Raw genomic sequence first — 22,277 nt, forward strand, 5'->3', positions numbered from 1 at the left:
ACGTACAACAGTTTATTTTTGTTTCTCATTTTCATGCCAATTCTGCGCTCCACGCCAGTATGGTAATTTTTCATAGTATTTCTTCCTTCATTGGGTTCTTCCTTCCAACTCCTCCTGATTCTTACTAATCTCATTTTCACAGAGCTATTCTGTTTCCAGGATACTTCTGCATTCGATCAGCATGACAGCTCAGAAATGTAGGGCAAGTTGGTAATATTGTCCCTATTTGTATAACTAAGTTAAGTGAAGCTCAGAGGAATTAAACCCTTTATCCAAAGTCACACAGCTGGCTGCTAATGTCGCTAGCACTCAAACTTAGTTCTTTGACATCAATGCCCTTGTTCCTTCCCTAGCTGTCGTGAACTTCGAAAACTAGCCTAAATTGGAATTACACTGCATGTAGGATTGCCAGATAAATACAGCAAATAAAAATACAAGTGCCCAGTTAAATTTGATAAACAAATCATCTTTTTTAATATCAGTATGTCCTGTGTAATATTTGACTGGGTGTTGTATATTTTATCTAGCAACCCTAAACGTAGGAACAATCAGAGCAGGTTCCCTAGGTAAATTTCACTCTGGTGTGGGGATCTCTGCTGTGAGAAGCCTTTCCAACTCACACTCACCTAGTATATACATACCCACTAGTTGGCATGCCTAACATTTGTTCTGAATAATCATCTCGGGATAATATCACAGAGATAGACAGACAATTCTATGAGGCAGGGGGGCAAAGGTGCGAGAGGAAGACTATGTACAAAGACTATGTACAACTGTACAAATGAGGAAGGCTTCCTCCTTCACTTCCACTACCATCCATCGCAAACTTCTGGTTTTGTTGCAGTGTTAAAAGACACACCAGTGCTATGGAACACTGAATGACAGTTTCAGACTATAGCACCCACATACTTTTCCGCCTCAGGAAGTAGCACAGGAAGTTAAAGTCCTCATAGAAATTACATGTTGGAAAAAAAAGTCTGCAAATCAGCAGATATTATTTCTTCCGAAAATGACCCAAATAAGCACTACTGTAGAATCATGTAACAACGAATAAGAGTGTCATGAACAGCAGGCACTGGGAACGGGAGTGCTCTGACATCACCTTATCTTTGTGCGGCTCTTTGTCTCCCCGGAAGGTATCCTCTGGTTATCGATTCTCTTTCTTTTCTATCCATAACCCTTACACACTAGGGAAATCTCTGGGCCCAGACCTCTTGCGCATGATTTGTAAGAAGGGAACTTGCCTGACTCAGACTCTTTCTCAATATCCTGGTAACGCTGAACAAAATCTTCCACCTGTTCCTTGGAAAAGAGACCAGGCTCCACAAAACTGAGGAGAGAGTAGAGCTCTCGAAGGCTGTTCTGGATGGGAGTTCCGGTCAACAGGAGACTGAAGACGACTGAAAACTCAAATGTATAAATAAATAAAGTGAAAAACCTGTAACACTGGAAAGCAAGACTGAGTTACCCATCACAACCTTTACAAAGAAAGGCATGATTTAATGAAATGACTAAAGGGACATGAAATCAGAAGGCTCAGGTTCAAAATGGATAATAGCTGTTTGATGCAGGAAATAATACCTCTTCAGTTTCAACTATAAGAAGGGGATAATACAGACTTCCCTGGTGCCACAGTGGTTAAGAACCCGCCTGCCAATGCTGCCAATGCAGAGCATACCAGTTTGAGCCCTGGCCCAGGAAGATCCCACATGCCGTGGAGCAACTAAGCCCATGCACCACAACTACTGAAGCCCGTGCTCTGCAACAAGAGAAGCCACCACAATGAGAAGCCCATGCACCACAAGGAAGAGTAGCCCCACTCACCGCAACTAGAAAAGCCCACGCACAGCAACAAAGACCCAATGCAGCCAATTAATTAATTAATTTAAAAGAAAGGGGGGGATAATAATCCTGTGAAGGAGATACCATTATAAGGTAAGTAAAAATCACATTGTGAACACTACAGTACTCCACGAGTATTCAAAATGGTTACTGTTATTCAATCCATTTGGGAATTCAACCACACAGCATATATTCATGCAGTTTGAAAAGCCCAAAGCAATAGCAGCAGGACCCACCAATACAAGCAAGAAGCAAGAAGATTTACTTTAAAAGACTGTCCTTTTGTAAAACTTTACAGGTGCAGCCAATGCAAGACATCAAGACTTCTGGGCATTTCTAGACCATGTAGAGCCCAAAATGGAAAGAAACTCTTTAAATTTTGAGCAAAAGATGAGAATGCCAAGAATAACAGACTAATGAAGTAAAAGGTTAAGAAAAATAATAACAACAGATATTAGGTCAAACAAAGGACAACCTCTGAACTAACATAAACAAGAACTTAGACCACTGGAGTTAAATAACACAGCACAAAGAGAGCCATATCCTATGTATACATGTTAAACATTGAAATACATTGTGTGTGTATATATATAGAGTTAGATACACATATATACTGCATTTTGATATTTAAAGTAATACATTTTTATTTTTTAAACAATATATATGCATATTTATGTTTGGGTGTACATATGCACTGCAAAGGATGTGACAGCATATACACCAAATGTTAATATATGCAGTGGAGTAGAATTTTTGGTGGCTTTTACTTTTCTTCTTATGTTTCTATATTTTGATTTGGAGGGGGTCAAAAGAAGACACTGCTTTGGGGAATTCCCTGCAGTCTAGTGGTAGGACTCCACACTTTCACTGTTGAGGGTGCAGGTTCAATCCCTGGTCAGGGAACTAAGATCCCTCAAGCCACACAGTACAGCCAAAGACAAAAAAAGATACTGCTTTTGAAATAAGAAAAGGTGATAAACGAAATGACACAATCAATTAAAACTGATTTCAAAATCTTTTTTGGGGGGGTGGGAGACCCTCTCCCTTTTATTGTTTCTTTTTAAATTGTCTGATCAATGCCCACTCATGCCTGCTCTGCTTGTAGGACAATGTTTTCACAGTATTCCAACAATAAGTGTTTCATAATCAAATCACATTTTTACTATACGTGCTCAGCAAGCAAAGAACTAAAGTGACCAAAGTAATGAGGTCAACAAAGATAATCAAGGTTGTCAGTTACTAAAATCAACTTACACTAACACGAGTTAACATTTTATTCAAAGCAGTGTCCATTTTGGCATCAAAACTTATAGTCAGGAAAAAAAAAAGTCCAGAGACAATCTCTGTCTATGTATAATATTCTGTAAACATTTTTTTATAAAATATTTTGCAAGTATTTTCTGCATTATTACATATTCTTTTGCATAATTTTTCATGACAGCCTTACTTTGTAAGTGTACTGTATGAGTATAGCATAAATTGTATAACCAATTCCTTATATTCACATTTAGGTTGCTTCCAACTTTTACAAACAAACTGAAAACAATATTAGGAAGGAGAAAAAAGGCAGTACCTTCTCCCTGCCTCTCAGCCCTATCAATAAAAGTGAGTATTCAGATACAGAGAACAGACTTGCCAAGGGGAAGCGGGATGTGGGAGGGATGGATTGAGAGTTTGGGATTAGCAGATGCAAACTATTATACACAGAATGGATAAATAATAAGTTTCTACTGTATAAAACAGGGAACTATATTCAATATCCTGTGATAAGCCATAATGGAAAAGAAAAAAATAAAATTTAAAAAAAGTGAGTACTTTTTTCTGTCTGCATTTCAAACCTCACCTAAAAAAGAATATTTAGATGATGCAGAACAATTTCAATTTCAGAGAATTCCACTTCGTCCCTCTGAGCCTTAGTTTCCTTATGAATAAGAAGGAAAGTCTCTGGAGCCAGCAACAGAATCTAATTTCCCAACTCCAAACCCAGGGTTCTTCTACTACACCTGCTTCTCTTCTCCCACTGTAAATCAGTAATCTGGCACAGTAGTTTATGAAGCAGTCTCTTACAAGGTTAGGTGCCAGGATATGACCACCTCTTGGGAAAGAGAGACTGTTAAGAGTCCCTAAAAAGCAGGTAAAGGACACTACAGAGCAGGGGGATCCCACTAAGGGACAGCAAGCTTTGAGACTGGGCTAATAACAGACAGTGGCCATATCTGCATTAACACTAAAAACTGCAGCTTTTAGCCAGTAAATATAGAATTCAAATCTAAGACTTTCCTCGAAATTATCTCTACATTGATTAATTGATCTATTTTAGGATAGGGACCAAAATTCAATGATGGTCCCAGACATTCATGGTCCCAGTTCATACATGGGGGTCTCATGAATGAACAAGCCTTTACCAGGTCAACAAGGAGAAGGGCACTTCATACTCATAAGCTGTTCCCCAGGCTCCTCAGAAAAGATGGCAACTCTAGGGCTATGATGACATTTCTCATCTACTTTGCCAGAATGATGCCAGAGATTAAGAGAATGGAACAAGATCAAGGGTGTCATAGCCAAATGTATCACAAAGACAGGTGAGATTGAAGGGAATATTCAGTGGTGTGAAATCAGTCATTTCACAATTCTGTGAACTGTCAAAATTTTTAAACAGGCAAATGGGGGAGGGATACAATATGTCAGATATGTTTGTTATTGCAGACAGAAAAATTACAGTAAGATTATTTTTAAAGAAATTGCCTCGTTAGAGAAGATCAAAAAGACAGTTGAAAGATTTCCAAAAATACAATGTATTTTCCTGGGGTAGAGTCTTACTCATTTGATAACCATATTTTACTAAACATTATCTCCTGTGTAAAAGACAAGAGGAAGAAGCTAGGCTATATTAAGTACTACTTCTGTGGCCATAAATGTTCACTGAACCCTGCAGAAATCTCACTGAAAGAAAGTTTCAACTTAATTGGCTCTATACAGGACTAAACTAATATTTTTTAAAAGGAAGTTATATAGGGACTTCCCTGGTGGTCCAGTGGGTAAGACTCTACACACCCAATGCAGGAGGCCCGGGTTCGATCCCTGGTCGAGGAACTAGATCCCACATGAATGCAGCAACTAAGAGTTCGCATGCCACAACTAAATGATCCCTCATGCTGCGACGAAGATCCCAAGTGCCGCAACTAAGACCCAGCACAGCCTAAATAAATAAATAAATATTAGGGAGTTATATAAAAGCTAAGACTATCCTGGGAGTTTACCTCTGAAAGTGTCTTATGCAGCAGGGAGCTTTGGTTTTTCAACCTGTGAGCTTCATCCACAACAAGAACACTCCAAGGGAAGCTGTGAGGAAAAAATCCAAGCTTTCAGTTTTGTGTAACCCAAACACGTATCTCACAATCAAAAGTCTTACTACAAAACTATGACTCTTGCTGGGGATTAAGTCCATTCTATTAGAAACACACCCAAATTGCCTTCTTATCTGAGAGCTGCCCGTGTACACAAGACAATCTGGATAAAGTAGTAAAATTAAGGAAATTTACAGGAAAGACCTATACACTGAAGACAGAAAGGAAGAAACCGGAGACAGAAAGCAAAAGGAAATGCTTATGACCACCTACTATATGCCAGAAACTCAGCTTGGGGCTTTAGGTATGTTATTTAATCCCAAAAAATAAAGTGAGTACACATTATTGTGCCCATTTTACCAACACAGAGACTAAAGCTCAGAAAGGTATATGACTTGGTCAAGGTCTTAAAGCTATTATGAGGCACAACTGAGATTCAGACCTAGAAGTAAAACCAAGAGACAGTGGTGTCACAGTAGCTAAAAAAGTATGATTTTAAAATGGGGACGTGGTGAACAGGATCAAACGCTACAGACAGTGAGATACATCATTGGCTCTGTTAATGTGGGTGGCTGTGCCAGAGCACTTCTGCAGCATAATAGTTATGACCACAAATTCTCAAGAGGTTGTAATCATAAAAGCATATCCTCTTCACATACTCCTGGGAAGCTGTTCTCCCCCCAAAAAAATTCCAAAATATGGAAAAATATGTATGAATATGTTCCAAGCTGCATTATTTAAAACAGCAAAAAACTGAAAATAATAGGCTCAATGAGTGACGAAATACAGCATTTTAAATGATAAATATGATTATAATTTAAAAGGCCTATATAACTAAAAAAGATATATCTTTTTCACAAATGTGAAAACCATGCAAAAGATAGTAATGTGGAAGTTATAAGGATTTTAACTTTTTATTTCATCTGTAAACATTCTATAAATCCCATTACATTATTTTTATACTTAAAAAACTAAATGTATATACAAGTAGAACATTGGAAAGATAGTAGGTATGGAAATAAAAACCCCTCAAATATTAGAGAAAGATGTTTATGGCCTTACGAGGAAGAAGCCTTCTTCCTCTGAGGCCACAGAGAAATCCAGAAAATGGGTATAGAAACAAGATACCTAGTACCATTCACCTACTCCGAGTGGTGCAGGTAGAGGGAGAACTGGGGTCCAAAGAGACAGTGCAGAAATTGGGGTCATTCCTGCTGGGTAGCAGAAGCAGGGGCTGCACTGAAGGATTATGAAGAATAAAAGTCCAGCTGATGTTGGACACTGGTCATGAGATAGGTGTGAAAGTTGCTGCACTACAGTGCCTGGCTCCTGTTTGAATCAGCATTCAAAATAGATTAGGTATTAATCTATTAAGATTATTATGGTACCGTTAAGGTATCAAGAACTAGATATTCAGGCTTTTATACAAGCAAGCATCCAATAAAAAGCGTGTTCAATGAAACAGACTTCAGGGAGGTTGATCTGGGCTCAATGAAAGAAGGAGGTCATATCACTCATCAAAGGACACACCAAGGGATGTTCCCTGGAGAGGAACAGGTGGAGGGAATTTCAGCACTGAATGCAAAGTGGGCAAAGTAACTTCTAATCCTCTTGATCCAAAGATTTTGTTAAGTCTATTGTCAAAAAAATTTCCTATTTTTCATATTGTTACATGCACAGTCTCAACTCTCCATAACGAGCCTCTTTAGGGCAGAGATTACATTATACTTCCTGGCTGTTCTCAGAGTGTGCAGTACAGCAATACACGCTATAACCTTGCCAAATACATCAAAAGAATACATCTGTGTTCTTAGGGTTCATACTGAGTACACATTATAAATGTCCCTTAGGTTCTTAAATTCACCTGGAATGGATTTAAGATAGATGATCTAATATAGAAAGATTGTATTTCTGCTGAAAATGTGAAACTCCAGTGCACCTAGATACTTTGAAAAGCTCTCTTATAAAGAAGCTCCACAGCACCGAGTGGTGGGTTTGGATGTCTGCTTTGCCACTCACTAGCCACGTGCCCTGGGATGGGTCACCTAATCTATTACCTTTCTCATCTATAAAACGAATGAGAATACCCACCTATTAGGGTTTTCTTGAAGATTAAATAGGATCATTTATGTAAAGTACCCAATACCATCTGTGTCTCAATCTTCTTGTCTTTTGAGACTTCCCATACATTGCCTTGTGTTATAGATATCTGTACACTTCTTATCCCTCTGCTGGAGTTTATGTCCTCTTAGGGTCACTCTCTGGTTTACTTTCCTGGTACTGCTGGTAACTCCCAGAACAGTGTCTTTCCAGAGGAGAGAGCTTCAATAAATATTAAGTTGGATATTAATACTAAAAAGAGAAGTGAGAGGGAAAGCATATCCTTTTCCTAAAACAAGTAAGGTAATATGCTTATTTAAGTGAAACTTAAGTGAAACAAAACAGATGGAAGTCATGAAATGTATGACTAAGCCTTCAGTGTTTCAAAATAAGATGAAAGTAAAAAGCCAACTCAGAAGAACCTGGAGAGAAAATAACATTTAAAATATTGATAAAGCACTTTGAAAAGTTTCTGAATATTAAAGATGCAAACCCCACCTAACCATGTCGTAAATACACATTATGGAAAATGAAACTCTGTCAACATATCTTCTTATTCACTTAAAATCTAGCTCTTGGTGAAGTAAGAGAAAAACAAATACTGTATGCTAAGTCATATATACAGAATCAAAAAAAAAAAAAAATGGTACTGATGAACCCAGTGACAGGACGAGAATAAGGATGCAGATGCAGAGAATGGACTGGAGGACACGGGGCTGGTGGGGCAGGGGGCGAAGGGGAAGCTGGGACGAAGTGAGAGAGTAGCATAGACACATATATACTACCAACTGTAAAATAGATAGCTAGTGCGAAGTTGCTGTATAACAAAGGGAGATCAACTCGATGATGGGTGATGCCTTAGAGGGCCCAGACAGGAGGGTGGGGGGGAGTCGCGGGAGAGAGGGGATATAAGAATATATGTATAAATACAGCTGATTCACTTTGGTGTAGCTCGAAAACCGGTAGAAGTGTGTAAAGCAATTATATTCCAATAAAGAGCTTAAAAAAAAATCCAGCTCTTGTGTAATTTATATAGTAACTGTTGTCTTGACCACATACTGCAACACATCATCCCTATTACCAGGTAGTACTAAGAGTTACATCGAAGTTTCCTGTACTTCATGAGCTGATGTGAGACCTGAAAGCCAATTAACTGGAAAGAAATATACTTAAAAATCCCTTTCTAAAAAGCTGATTTTATAGCACTGATTGCTATTTTAGGATACTTCCAGGAAAAAGCTCAAATAATTCACCTCTTATGTTGTAGTAAAATCTCCACACAACAGTCCTGAAAGGTGTCTATGCAAGTTGTGATGTAAAGAATCTAGTATCTGTTAACCACCCACCACATACACCTTATCTCAATCCTCACAGCAAACAACCAAGGTAAAAATTTCATTATCCCCGTTTTACAGATGAAGAAGCTGAGATTCACAGATGTTAAGTAATGAACCCACAGACATACAGCTAAAGAGCAGGAGGTTAGACTGTAAGACTCCTGCATGCCACACACCAGGTAAGACTCACGGACGACACACCAGGAAAAAACACAAAGTGCTAAAATATGAAGGTAAGACATGACCTTCATGACACATTCAAGACAATTTCTGAAGTAGTGCAACATACTCACGACTTTAGAAATGATGCATCTTTCAAGCAAATCTGAAAAATTAAGGAAGACACATTACAAAGGCTGACTGATACAACTCTGATATTAACAAGCTAGTTTTTTATTAACTCTCCTCGACTACAGGATTTAGCTAAGTCCTATTCATTCACTACGTAATAAAGCTCTGAGCATAACTTCTAAGTGGCACCACCTTACAGACAAAAGGAGGTGTGAATGAGTGGAAGGTCTTGCTTACAGTGGCCCAGACAGTCTTAGCTTGAAGAACAAGGACTTAAACAGGGACTGGACCTAAGTGTCCTCCTTTCCCATCCTCCAGTAACAGAGATGATGCCTCAGCCCACAAAATCCTTTCCCCTACCTGCCTGCCTCCTTCTACTCATCGGCCAAGAGGCAGCTCAAGTACTGCCTCCTTGGGAAGCTTTCCCCCTTGATCTACCAGGACAGAGAGGGAGAGATATCTAATTGACTTGGAGCACAATGGTCTTTTGCTTCCTTTGCTCACAGACCTTATGTGAGAATCTAATGAAAGGCCTTCTTCTCAAAATAACGAGCCCTCAAAAAAATTAAATATAATCCCAGTGGATTCTACAACTTCTAAGGTCCCAGGTTAAGAGTTCTGGCTACAGGACTTCCTAGGTGGCGCAGTGGTTAAGAATCCATCTGCCAATGCAGGGGACACGGGTTTGAGCCCTGCTCCAGGAAGAGTCCACATGCCAAGGAGCAACTAAGCCCGTGTGCCACATCTACTGAAGCCCAGGCGCCTAGAGCCCATGCTCCGCAACAAAAGACGGCACCACAATGAGGAGCCCACACACCAGAATGAAGAGTAGCCCCCACTCACCATAACTAGAGAAAGCCCATATGCAGCAACAAAGACCCAATGCAGCCAATAAATAAATACAATAAAAATTAAAAAAAAAAAAAGAGTTCTGGCTGTAGAAAAGCAAACGGATACCTCATAGGTAGTCAGCAGCGCATGAAAACATGACTCCTGCTTTAGGTCTTGCTGTAGGTGAGCTCTCTCCTCCTTGCCCCCGGCATATGTTACACAGGAAAGACCTGGAGCAAATCTGAATCCAAGAAAAGAGGTAGAGGAACACAAACATAGAGCCATGGAAAAGGAGTGCATGTCTAGAAAATTACACTTCATGGAAGGACTGCAGATGTGCAGACCCCAGGATGCCCTGCAGCCAGAACAAGTCCTGGGACCCTTAAATCTTACCTAGAGTAAAGGGTAAACCTAAGGGTAAGTCCCCGCGTGAAAAGGGAGAAGGGGAGGATAAACATCTAAAAGGGCCATATGTTAACTCTAAAAACAAAACTATTTTTCCACATTTGTTACTTCCTATGAAGTGTCACTATATCACTACGAAAAAGATGGTTTCTTCCTTAGTTTTGCAAAATTTACTAAAAATAAGTACTGACCGTCAGATTGCCAAAAGATGACAATAACACCCACTGAACCCTCCCCCATCAAATCCTCAGTCTCTTATCTACACCGCCTCAGGCCAGAGCTTTCTGGAAGAAATAAACTTACTGCTTAGGACACTATGTTGTTTTATCATATTTCACGTAGCACCCAGAAAACAAAATGTAAAAAATAAAATTTCAGCTACATCTATTCTGTACCTCTCCATCTCTTCTTTCCAGTTGCCCAAAACAGACAAGGGACAAAGAATCAGAAACGGTCCTTCATCATTTAATCTTCCAGCCAAGTAAATGAAGAGAGCAATAGTCTGGAACACAGGAAAAAAGGCAGTTTTGATCACACTTCCACATGAGAAACAACGATAAAGTTCCCACAGCCTTGTAATCACATCAAAAAGAATAAAATACAAACACAAACTGTTATAGAAGACTTGCTTTACAAAAAAACCAAAAAATGTACAATCTTCCACACATTAGGAGAGTCATGCATTCCTAGAGTGAAATCAGGTAAACCTCAATATAACTGCCAAAGAAATTTATGGTACTCAATTACATCAACAGTCAACAAGCAATAGTGCTCAAAATTTATGTAATTCAACATTTCATACAAAGGAAAACATCAGGAAAGACAATATAAATCAATGAAAACAATGCAAATTATGCACAAGGTCAGGAATGCTCTAAAAACATAAGTAGTATTAAGACATGACTGCAAAGAGGACCAACCATGCAGTGGCCTCTTGCTGTTGGCCAGGATCTCCCAAGGCAGTGGCCCCCAACCTTTCTGGTACCAGGGACTGGTTTCATGGAAGACAATTTTTCTACGGACGGGATGGCGGCAGTGGGGGTGGGGGGTGGGGGGTGGGGGTATGGTTCAGGTGGTAATACAAGCGATGGGGAGACGGGGAGCAGCAGATGAAGCTTTCCTCGCTCCCCCACTGCTCATCTCCTGCTGTGCGGCCCAGTTCCTAACAGGCTGCAGACCGGTACCAGTCCACAGCCCAGGGGTTGGGGACCCCTGTCCTAAGGGGCGATGTTTTCTTTCCTCCCTCCTATGTGTATTAATGAAACGTCTTCTATTTAGCAGGCACTATTCTGAGCTCTGGTATGTAATAGTGAACAGACAAAACTCCTAGCTCTCCTGGGGCACACATTCCAGTGAGGAAAATAATAAATAATGCCTCATGAACTTAGGTCAGGGTCTAAACTGAAAATCTTTGTAAAGCCTTAACAGCCTATTTCAGGATATGGCTATACACACTTCTGACTAGAAAAGTTTCTTTAAAAGGTTGCTGTGATATATAGAAAAAATAGTACTCTTTCATAAAACAAAAAGTGTGAGGGCCCTCCATCCCCAATTTTTCTTAGAAAAATCTATCCTAAGGATATAATCCAAAATCCTGAGAAAGCTATACATGCCCAAAGATGTTCACAAGGTTAACTGAAATAAAACAGAAAGAGGGAAACTCTCTATTCCTCATCTACAGAACACTTAAGTACATTATGATCAATTCTCTTGATGGAATATTGTGCAGTCAATAGAAAATAATCACTGTGAAGAATATAAAAGATAAAGAATATAAAATGGAAAACAATGACTATTTGATTAATAAAATACAAACTATATGTGCACTATAATTCCAACCACATGAAACATGTATTGCTATTCATGATTATGGCTAAAGTGCTGTGGTTATGGGTTTTAACTGATAATACTTAATTTTATAATTGAAATATTTTTCTTTTTTAACTATCCAAGGCTTCCCAGACCAGACTGTGCCCAGACAACCACCCAATAAGTACTTGCTGAATTAAAACCATTCTGTTTAGTTTTCATTGAAGATGCTATTTAGAGAAAATTTATCTTTTATTATCTTAAACCAGATATCTACAAAACAAATTTGGATTCATTAGTGGATTCTTCCAACATTTAAGGAAGAAACAGTAGCAACTCTACAGAAACTCTTCCAGAAAACTGATAAGGAAGGGATACTTCTTGATTTATTCTATGAGGCCAGGTTTAACACAATACTAAAACCATACAAAGACATTACTCAAAATGGAAACTACAGACCAACATCCTTCGTGAACACAGATGCAAAAATTCTAAGCAAAATTTTAACGAGATGAATTTGGAGGTGTGATTTTTAGGGCACTTAAAGTACAGCTATATGAATACCCTGGGAAAGGCAAAGGACAAGTGGAATTTGCTGGCACTGAACGAAGTCAGGGCAATTCCAACGTCCACAGCACAGCAGACGCAAGGAGGGCTCTGTACCTGAGTACGAGAGTATGTTAACCTGCCTCCCAGAAACACAGGGAAACTTACCTTTGTTTCATAGCTCTCAGTTCGGGAACATACACTAGAACCAGGATTACTGCCTGAGAGACTTGAGGGTGATAAATGAGGTACCTGGGGGTACTATGCTCAGAGGTCATACTGTATCGTGAACAACCCCAAGATGGATGAGGTACACCTGGCTTAGATTAAGGCATCTCCAACGCATGGTCAGACCAGGCTCTGAGCAGAACTGCTCTAGCTTGATGTTTATGGATGTGAGGTTACATGGGGCAGGTTAAGCATCTAAAAGGACTAATGAGAACTTCGTTCATTCTGTGGGTTCACTGATGAAACCTTTTTGGAATCAAGAAACTTATACTTCCATGGTTTCTGCTCAACTTGCCTCTGCTGTGCATCCTGACTGCACTGACTCTCTTTGGTACCTTACAGGTGAATAAACCTTGTGTGATGAGTCCAGACACAGAACCCACAGGGGTATCTGTGTCTGGACTTTCCATCAATCCAAGCCTATCACTGATGTCTGTCAACATGAGCTGTACTGGTGATTATCCTACTAGAAGCATCAGTCTCAACACACAACCTGCTAATCAATGCCCAAGGAAGTCACTTCTGATTCTCCTGGTGTCTAAACTGTATCCTACCATTAGATGGCCAAGGAATTTTAGAAAACATAGAGTATTTCCTCTGTACTTCTCTGGCATGGCAGAGAAATGGGCAGTAGCCCTACCACCCACTGAGGAAGGGAGACTAATATTAGAAGTGATCCAGTTATCTTTACTAGATGAAGTATTACTAAGAAGGGCAGAGTCAATTTCATCTGTGGGATAGGTATATTTGCTTTATATAGAAAAAAAACCCTGCCCATTAATTGTAATTCTATGTGTCAAGGGCTAGATAAAATGAAGGTAGTGACACAGCTCAAAACCACCCCCACGATGAGAAAAGTCAAGTCCAAGGTCATGATCTCTTAACAAAAGTTCAGGCATTTTACCTCCTACTATAAAAATACATACCAGGAGCTGGCAGCTAAAGATCGTAATGAGCTGTAAGGAGGTATTTCAGTAGAGGTGAACAGTACTCACTCCACAGTAACATACCTGGCAGGTCTTACCCAAGCCCATCTCATCTCCCAGGATGCAGCCATTCTGACAATGGAAGCGCTGGGCTAGCCAGTTGACTCCCTCCAGCTGATAAGGGCGTAGATGGATCCCTAGAAATAAAAAAAATTTTTAAATTAAAAAAAAACAAAAAACAGCAAGTCCAAAGAGCAGACATTTCAGCACACACACACAGGCTATATTTAAGACTTCAACTAAAGAACACAGCCTAAATTCCCATACCCCAAACCTTACTGGCCATATCCTTTACTGAGAAGTTATAGATATCCAAATATTTGTTGACTTCCAAACTACTTTTTGAGCAGACTTAGTTACCACTATAATCAAAGCCCTACAAGAGCCTGTCAGTGTTACGGGATCCACTTGACAGATGAGAAAGTCAACCTGGGATTTGGCCTCTAGACTGCCTGAGTCTCATGCCAGTGTCCATTCTAGGAAATGAGGCTTTACTGATGCAACATAACAGCAAAGAATACCACATGGACTGTACATGTGTCTGCTTGCTTAACTGCAACCATGTAAATTTACCATCAGATGCTAAAGGAAAAAAACCAAGATAGGACTAGACTAAATCATGCTTCAATCAAGAAGCAGTGCTGTTAAGAATGGAAACAATGTTACATAGAAGTTGTTTAAAAAAAAAAAATTTAACAGTGCACAGGGACAGCAGAAAATGTCTGAAATCCAGAGCTCCTGCTGCCTCTCTTTTCTCTCTCTCTCAAAAAAAAAAAAAAAAAAAAATTCAATTTCAGAGAATAGCCATGTCTTTGGGAGAGGGAAGACCCCAAACATACTTTATAGAAAAACTTTTAACAAAAGTAAAACTCTGGTTAGAACTCATGGCCTTTTAAATGAAACTAGACAATATATATTTGTAGAACATTAAAAAGATTAACAAGCTATTTTTATTCAGCACTTACTAAATACCAGGGATGTGGGAAGACATTCTGGAACCTTTTTGAAGCATTGAAAGTGTTGAAGTATGTGGGCCGAGCGATGGGATTCAGAATGTCCTGCTTGAGCAGTGGAGGAGCTGAGGGTGTGGGGCGTGGAGACTAATATCACCCTGTTTGGTCCTGAGGGATGGCTGGTTAGCCAAAGACGGGTAAGATTCCTCAGAGGAGGAACAACCTAAGACAGGCACAGCCGCAGAGGGGCCAACAGGGGTGGTGCATAGAGCCTTCCTTATATCACCGTGTTTGGCCCTGGAGGATGACTGGTTAGCCAGAGACGGGTAAGATTCCTCAAGGGAGGAACAACCTAAGACAGGCACAGTCGCAGAGGGGCCAACACGGGTGGGGCACAGACCCCCAATATCTGAGAGCGGTCTCCTGCCCCCAGGGCTGTTTTGCTCTCCACCCCCAGCTCAAATCTACACCTGCTCAACTCAGACCCAGGAAGTAAACAAAGATAATTGCCTCAGTCATGTGAGGCCTTTGATTGTTTATGAGTGTAACCTGAGAATGTAAGCCCACGAACTCAATAAAAGCAGCCTGGGATGAGTCAGCGGGGCTCTTGATCCGAGAGGTCTTGAGCCCCCCGGTCCCACTTTTCTCTTCAGTCTGTGTCTGTGTCTTCTTCAAGCTTGCGGCACCCGTCACTCGCCTCGAGTCGCCGAGCTGGTCTCGGCACAGGGATAGTAGTAAACACTGTACCTAAGTCACCCCATTTAATGCTGATAACAATCCCATATTGCACATTAGAAAATTCAGAGAGTCGAAGAAGATTAAAATGTGAAATCTGGAGGCTTCTGCTTTGGGGAAAATGGAGATACTCTCTTCCCCATTCCTCTTGCTACTACAACTAAAAATCCTGATTATTACAAAGAAAAATGAACATAATAAGATGACTCTGGGGCTTCCTAGGTGGCACAGTGGTTAAGAATCCGCCTGCCAATGCAGAGGTCACGGGTTCGATCCCAGCTCCAGGAAGTTCCCACATGCCGCGGAGCAACTAAGCCCGTGTGCCAAAAAAAAAAAAAAAAAAAAAAGATGACTCTGAAAAGGTGAACAAAGAAAGCAGACTGGTTAACAACCTTAGGACCCAGCGAACAACAGAGTGATGAGTTCCCTGGGTTTCTTTTTGCCTCATATATCCCAGACTTAGAGATGAAGAAACTGGCCACCCCCAGAAATGCCAATGGACATAGAAAGAAAAGAAAAAAAAAAAAAAAAAAAAGGCCCAACAAAAGCCTGCTCCCATTAGCCAAAGGAAAGGGACAGCTTAGAGAGACAGAAAATTTAAACTTAGACAATAACCACTCTAGTTAAGCCAAACACCACAAGGAAAAAAACCATGGTCCCATGCACATCAGCAAAGGCCAAGTGGGAGCCTAGACTTCTACCCTCAAGAGGCTATAACAAAGTTCCCCAAAACCCCCAGTGGGTACCAAAGAGGGCTAGGTAGGGAGCCAGGATTTTCATCCCCACTCACCAATAATGAAGCCGTCCCCACTCCACTTCTTCCTCCCGTGCAGGTCAGTGGAGACCACACAGGGAGCCTAGACTTCTATCCCTACTAGATCTCATGAGCCCCCTCCCTAACCACTCCTACAAATGGAGGCCTAGTGAAGACTCAGGATGTTTATCACTGCCTAGAGGTAATGAGACAACCCCTATCACAGTGTCAGTAGAGAGGGAGGTGGAAGCTAGCACTCTCCTCCTCATCCAAAGGAGGAACGCCCTCCCTATCCTGAGGTATCAAGAGAAGGTCAGAGGGAAGCCTGACCTTCTATCTCCAGGTGGTAGTAACAAAGCAGCCACCACTCTTCCCCTGTCAGAGCAGCATGAAAAACAGACAAATGAACAGATGGTTTAAACAAGATCTTGAGTCTCAAAACATAAAAGTGTCCAGGTTTCAATAAAAAAATCACTCATTATTCCAAGAACCAGGAAGGTTTCAAACTTAATGACAAAAGATAATCCACAGATGCCAACATTCAGATAACACAGATGTTACACTTATTTTAAAGGAGCAAGGATAAAAATGCTTCAACAAGCAACTATGAAATGCTTAAAACAAATGAAAAAATAGAAAGCCACAATAAAGAAATAGAAAGTCTCAGCAAAGACAAAAAAGATACTGAAAAATACAATAACCAAAATGAAAAGCTCAGAGGATGTACTTAATAGCAGAATGGAGAGAAGAGAGGAAAGAATCAATGAATTGTAAAACAGAACCACAGAAATTACTCAATCTAAACAACAGAGAGAAAACAGACTGAAAACAAATGAACAGAGCTTCAGGGAACTGCAAGTCTCTAACAAAAGAACTACATTCATTCACTGGCATCCCAGAAGAGGTGAGAAACAGGACAGGGCTAAAAAAAGTACTCAAAAAAGGAATGGCTGAAAAACTTTCCACATTTGGCAAAAGACCTACAGATTCAAGAAGCTGAATGAACTTCAAACATAATAAAAGAAGGAACCCAAAGAAAAATACACCAAGACACATCAAAATTAACTTTCTAAAAACTAAAGTCAAGGGGAAAAACCAGGAGGCCATTACCCCAACTGTCAGCTCCAGGACCCTACTGCCTCAGCTGCAATCCATGCCAGCAAAGGGGATGCTCAGTACCCTACCCAATTTCACTGAAGTTAGGAGTCACAGCCAAGGGAAATGTAGAAACTTCAAATCCCTCCTGGACTGCAGCCTCTTTCCCTCACTTGTGTCTTCCAAATCTCCCACAGTCATCTGCTAGGTGGAAGTCAAGTCACATGCACAACAGAACTCCAGGCAAGTCTGGGACATGTAGTCTTTTGCTTTCTAACCTCTAGGAGGCAGTAAGGCATGCGTGGGGGTTGAAGAAGAAATAAATTTGAGAGCACCCATTGGCACTATCCATCACAGAGTTGTTTGAATTCTCATGCCCACCTCTCAGGTGGATGATATGTAGTGAAAATGCCAGCAAAAACATCAAGAAGTAACAGGTCGAGAGAAGAGGGATGACGGTGAAGTAGAAGGACGTGGAATGCATCCCCCTCCACAGATGCATCAGGAATACATCAAAGACGCAATAATTCCCACAGAGAACCAGCTGAACACCAGCAGATGGTCTCGGACACCAGGAAGGACTGAAAAGATCCTGACGTAACTGGTATTTGTTTGACTCAACACTCTGCCATTAGTCTGGGGCTTGGACAGTCCTCCTTATACCCCTTTATTGCCAGGACAAGCAACCTCTGAAGTCTCGACTACTCCATCAGAAGTCAAGTACGAGTCTGTGGGGAGAGAGCACTGAATCCAGGATGCTAGGCTACTAGGGAGTCCTCACACACAGAGAACTCTCACGGAGCCCTGTATCAAAGTCTAAGACCTAGCTTCGTCTGACTGTCTGCAACTGCCAGTGCTGGACACCTCACACCAAACTACAACCTTCTCAAACTCTTCCAAAACATTGCAGAGGAAGGAACACTCCCAAACTCATTTTATGAAGCCACCATCACCCTGATACCAAAACCAGACAAAGATACTACAAAAAAAGAAAACTACAGACCAATATCACTGATGAATTTAGATGCAAAAATCCTCAACAAAATACTAGCCAACAGAATCCAACAACACATTCAAAGGATCATACACCATGATCAAGTGGGGTTTATCCCTGGAATGCAAGGATTCTTCAATACATGCAAATCAATCAATTTGATACACCATATTAACAAATTGAAGGATAAAAACCACATGATCATCTCAATAGGTGCAGAAAAAGCTTTTGACAAAATTCAACACCCATTTATGATAAAAACTCTCCAGAAGGTGGGCATAGAGGGAACCTACCTCAACATAATAAAAGCCATAAATGACAAACCCACAGCAAACAACATTCTCAATGGTGAAAAACTAAAAGCAATCCCTCTAAGATCAGGAACAAGACAAGGATGTCCACTCTCACCACTACTATTCAACATAGTTTTGGAAGTCCTTGCCACAGTAATCAGAGAAGGAAAAGAAATAAAAGGAATCCAAATTGGAAAAGAAGAAGTAAAACTGTCACTGTTCACAGATGACATGATACTATACATAGAAAATCCTAAAGATGCCACCAGAAAACTACTTGAGCTAATCAATGAATTTGGTAAAGTTGCAGGATACAAAATTAACACACAGACATCTCTTGCATTTCTATACACTAACAATGAAAGATCAGAAAAAGAAATTAAGGAAACAATCCCATTCACCATTGCAACAAAAAAAATAAAATACCTAGGAATAAACCTAACTAAGGAGGTAAAAGACCTGTACTCATAAAAGTATAAGACACTAATGAAAGAAATCAAAGACAACACAAACAGATGGAGAGATATACCATGTTCTTGGATAGGAAGAATCAACATTGTGAAAATGACTATACTACCCAAAACAATTTACAGGTTCAACGCAATCACTATCAAATTACCAACCGCATTTTTCACAGAACTAGAACAAGAAATTTTACGATTTGTATGGAAACGCAAAAGACCCCGAATAGCCAAAGCAATCTTGAGAAGGAAAGACAGAGTTGGTGGAACCAGGCTTCCTGACTTCAAAGTATACTACAAGGCTACAGTGATGAAGACAGTATGGTACTGGCACAAAAAAAGAAATATAGATCAATGGAACAGGATAGAAAGCCCAGAGATAAACTATGGCCAACTAATCTATGACAAAGGAGGCAAGGATATACAATGGAGAAAAGGCAGCCTCTTCAATAAGTCGTGCTGGGAAAACTGGACAGCTACATGTGAAAGAATGAAATTAGAACACTTCCTAACACCATACACAAAAATAAACTCAAAACGGATGAAAGACATAAATGTAAGGCCAGACACTATAGAACTCCTAGAGGAAAACATAGGCAGAACACTCTTGACATAAATCACAGCATGAGCTTTTTTGATCCACCCCCTAGAGTAATGGAAATAAAAACAAAAATAAATAAATGGGACCTAATGAAACTTCAAAGCTTCTGCACAGCAAAGCAAACTATAAGCAAGACAAAAAGACAATCCTCAGAATGGGAGAAAATATTTGCAAACGAATCAACAAAGGATTATTCTCCAAAATATATTAACAGTTCATCCAGCTCAATATCAAAAAAACAAACAACCCAATCAAAAAATGCACAGAAGACCTAAATACGCATTTCTCCAAAGAATACATATGGATGGCCAAGAGGCACATGAAAAGCTGCTCAACATCACTAATCATTAGAGAAATGCAAGTCAAAGCCACAATGAGGTATCACCTCACACCCATTAGATTGGGCATCATCAGAAAATCTACAAACAGTAAATGCTGGAGATGGTGTGGAGAAAAGGGAATGCTCTTGCACTGTTGGTGGGAATGTAAATTGATACAGCCACTAGGGAGAACAGTATGGAGGTTCCCTGCAAAACTAAAAACTGAGTTACCATATGACCCAGCAATCCCACTACTGGGCACATACATCCCACTACTGGGCATATACCCAGAGAAAACCATAATCCAAAAAGAAACATGTACCATAACGTTCAGTGCAGCACTATTTACAATAGCCAGGACACGGAAGCAACCTCAATGTCCATCAACAGATGAATGGATAAAAAAGATGTGGTACATATATACAATGAAATATTACTCAGCTGTAAAAAGGAATGAAACTGGGACATTTGTAGAGACATGGATGGACCTAGATACTGTCATACAGAGTGAAGTGAGTCAGAAAGAGAAAAACAAATATCGTGTATTAACACATATATGTGGACTATAGAAAAATGGTACAAATCAACCGGTTTGCAAGGCAGAAATAGAGACACAGATGTAGAGAACAAACCTATGGACACCAAGTGGGGAAAGCGGGGAGAGTTGTGGGGGAATGAATTGGGAGACTGAGATTGGCATATATACATCACTAATATGAAAAAAAATACCAAATTGTACACTCTAAAAAATAAAAATAAAATAAAATTACAGTGTTATTAGACCCCCCCCCACACACAAAAGTAATAGGTCTAGTGAAAGATCTGGTGCCACTGAGGAGAGCAGCATCAACAGCAGCACCATGGCTCAACAGAACCTTGAAGGCTACGTGGGATTTGCAAATCTCCCAGATCAAGTATACAGAAAATCCGTGAAGAGAGGGTGTGAATTCACACTTTTGGTTGTGGGTGAATCTGGACTGGGAAAGTCAACATTAATCAACTCATTATTCCTCACAGATTTGTATTCTCTAGAGTATCCAGGTCCCTCCCACAGAATAAAAAAGGCTGTACAGGTGGAACAATCCAAAGTTTTCATCAAAGAAGGTGGTGTTCAGTTACTGCTCACAACAGTTGACACCCCAGGATTTGGACATGCATGGTTAACAGTAATTGCTAGCAGCCTGTTATCGACTACATTGATAGTAAGTTTGAGGATTACCTAAATGCTGAATCTAGAGTGAACAGATGTCAGATGCCTGATAACAGAGTGCAGTGTTGCTTATACTTCATTGCTCCTTCAGGACATGGACTCAAACCATTGGATATTGAGTTTATGAAGCATCTGCATGAAAAAGTGAATATCATTCCACTTATTGCCAAAGCAGACACACTCACAAGGGAGGAGCGTCAACAGTTTAAGAAACAGATAATGAAAGAAATCCAAGAACATAAATATAAAACATATGAATTCCCAGAAACAGATGAAGAAGAAAATAAGCTTGTTAAAAAGATAAAGGACCGTTTACCTCTCACTGTGGTAGCAGTCATACTATCACTGAAGTTAATGGCAAAAGGGTCAGCGGAAGGCACTACACTTGGGGTGTTGCTGAAGTTGAAAATGGTGAACATTGTGATTTTACAATTCTAAGAAATACACTAAGAACACACATGCAGGACTTGCAAGATGTCACTAATAATGTGCACTATGAGAACTACCGGAGCAGAAAACTGGCAGCTGTGACTTATAATGGAGTTGATAATAACAAGAATAAAGGGCAACTTACTGAGAGCCCTCGTGCACAAGTGGAAGAAGAAAGAAGGGAGCACATAGCTAAGATGAAGAAGATGGAGATGGAGCAGGTGTTTGAGATGAAGGTCAAAGAAAAAGTTCCAAAACTGAAGGACTCTGAAGCTGAGCTCCAACTGCGCCATGAGCAAATGAAAAAGAATTTGCAAGCACAGCACAAAGAATTAGAGGGAAAACGTCGTCAGTTTGAGGATGAGAAGGCAAATTGGGAAGCCCAACAATGTATTTTAGAACAACAGAACTCTTCCAGAACCTTGGAAAAGAACAAGGGAAGATCTTTTAAACCCCCTACTGACCATCAGTTACATGTTAGTTGCCAACATGCCACCTTGGACATCAGTGTTTGTTGGATCCGTTTGACCAATTTGCATCGGTTTTATCCTTGATGGATTTAACAGCGTGACAAAAATTATTGTTATTTTTTTTGTTCTTGATGGAGATTCAGATGCCTTGAATTGTCTAGGGTGTCATGTACTTAGAAACTAACAGCTCTAAGTACCTTTCCTACATTTTTTTCTTTTTTTATTAAACAGATGTCTTCG

The 22,277-nt window shown here is 40.1% G+C and overlaps 1 protein-coding gene and 1 pseudogene across 2 annotated transcripts in view; one reads left to right on the forward strand and one right to left on the reverse strand.

The window, feature by feature from the left end:
- CHD1L (chromodomain helicase DNA binding protein 1 like) overlaps positions 1–22,277 on the reverse strand; it is a 53,029-nt gene that overhangs the window by 25,965 nt on the left and 4,787 nt on the right. For both annotated transcript variants that reach the window (XM_057721514.1, XM_057721522.1), the window contains exons 2-7: positions 13,747–13,859; positions 10,549–10,655; positions 9,875–9,989; positions 8,920–8,951; positions 5,103–5,184; positions 1,245–1,407 (exon numbers count right to left, since the gene is read on the reverse strand). In XM_057721514.1, coding sequence (XP_057577497.1) covers positions 1,245–1,407; positions 5,103–5,184; positions 8,920–8,951; positions 9,875–9,989; positions 10,549–10,655; positions 13,747–13,859 — 612 coding nt within the window. The remainder of the gene's footprint in view (positions 1–1,244; positions 1,408–5,102; positions 5,185–8,919; positions 8,952–9,874; positions 9,990–10,548; positions 10,656–13,746; positions 13,860–22,277) is intronic.
- LOC130858786 (septin-7-like) lies at positions 20,774–22,121 on the forward strand (annotated as a pseudogene).

Source organism: Hippopotamus amphibius, chromosome 1, assembly GCF_030028045.1.
Source record: "Hippopotamus amphibius kiboko isolate mHipAmp2 chromosome 1, mHipAmp2.hap2, whole genome shotgun sequence".
NCBI lineage: Eukaryota > Metazoa > Chordata > Mammalia > Artiodactyla > Hippopotamidae > Hippopotamus > Hippopotamus amphibius.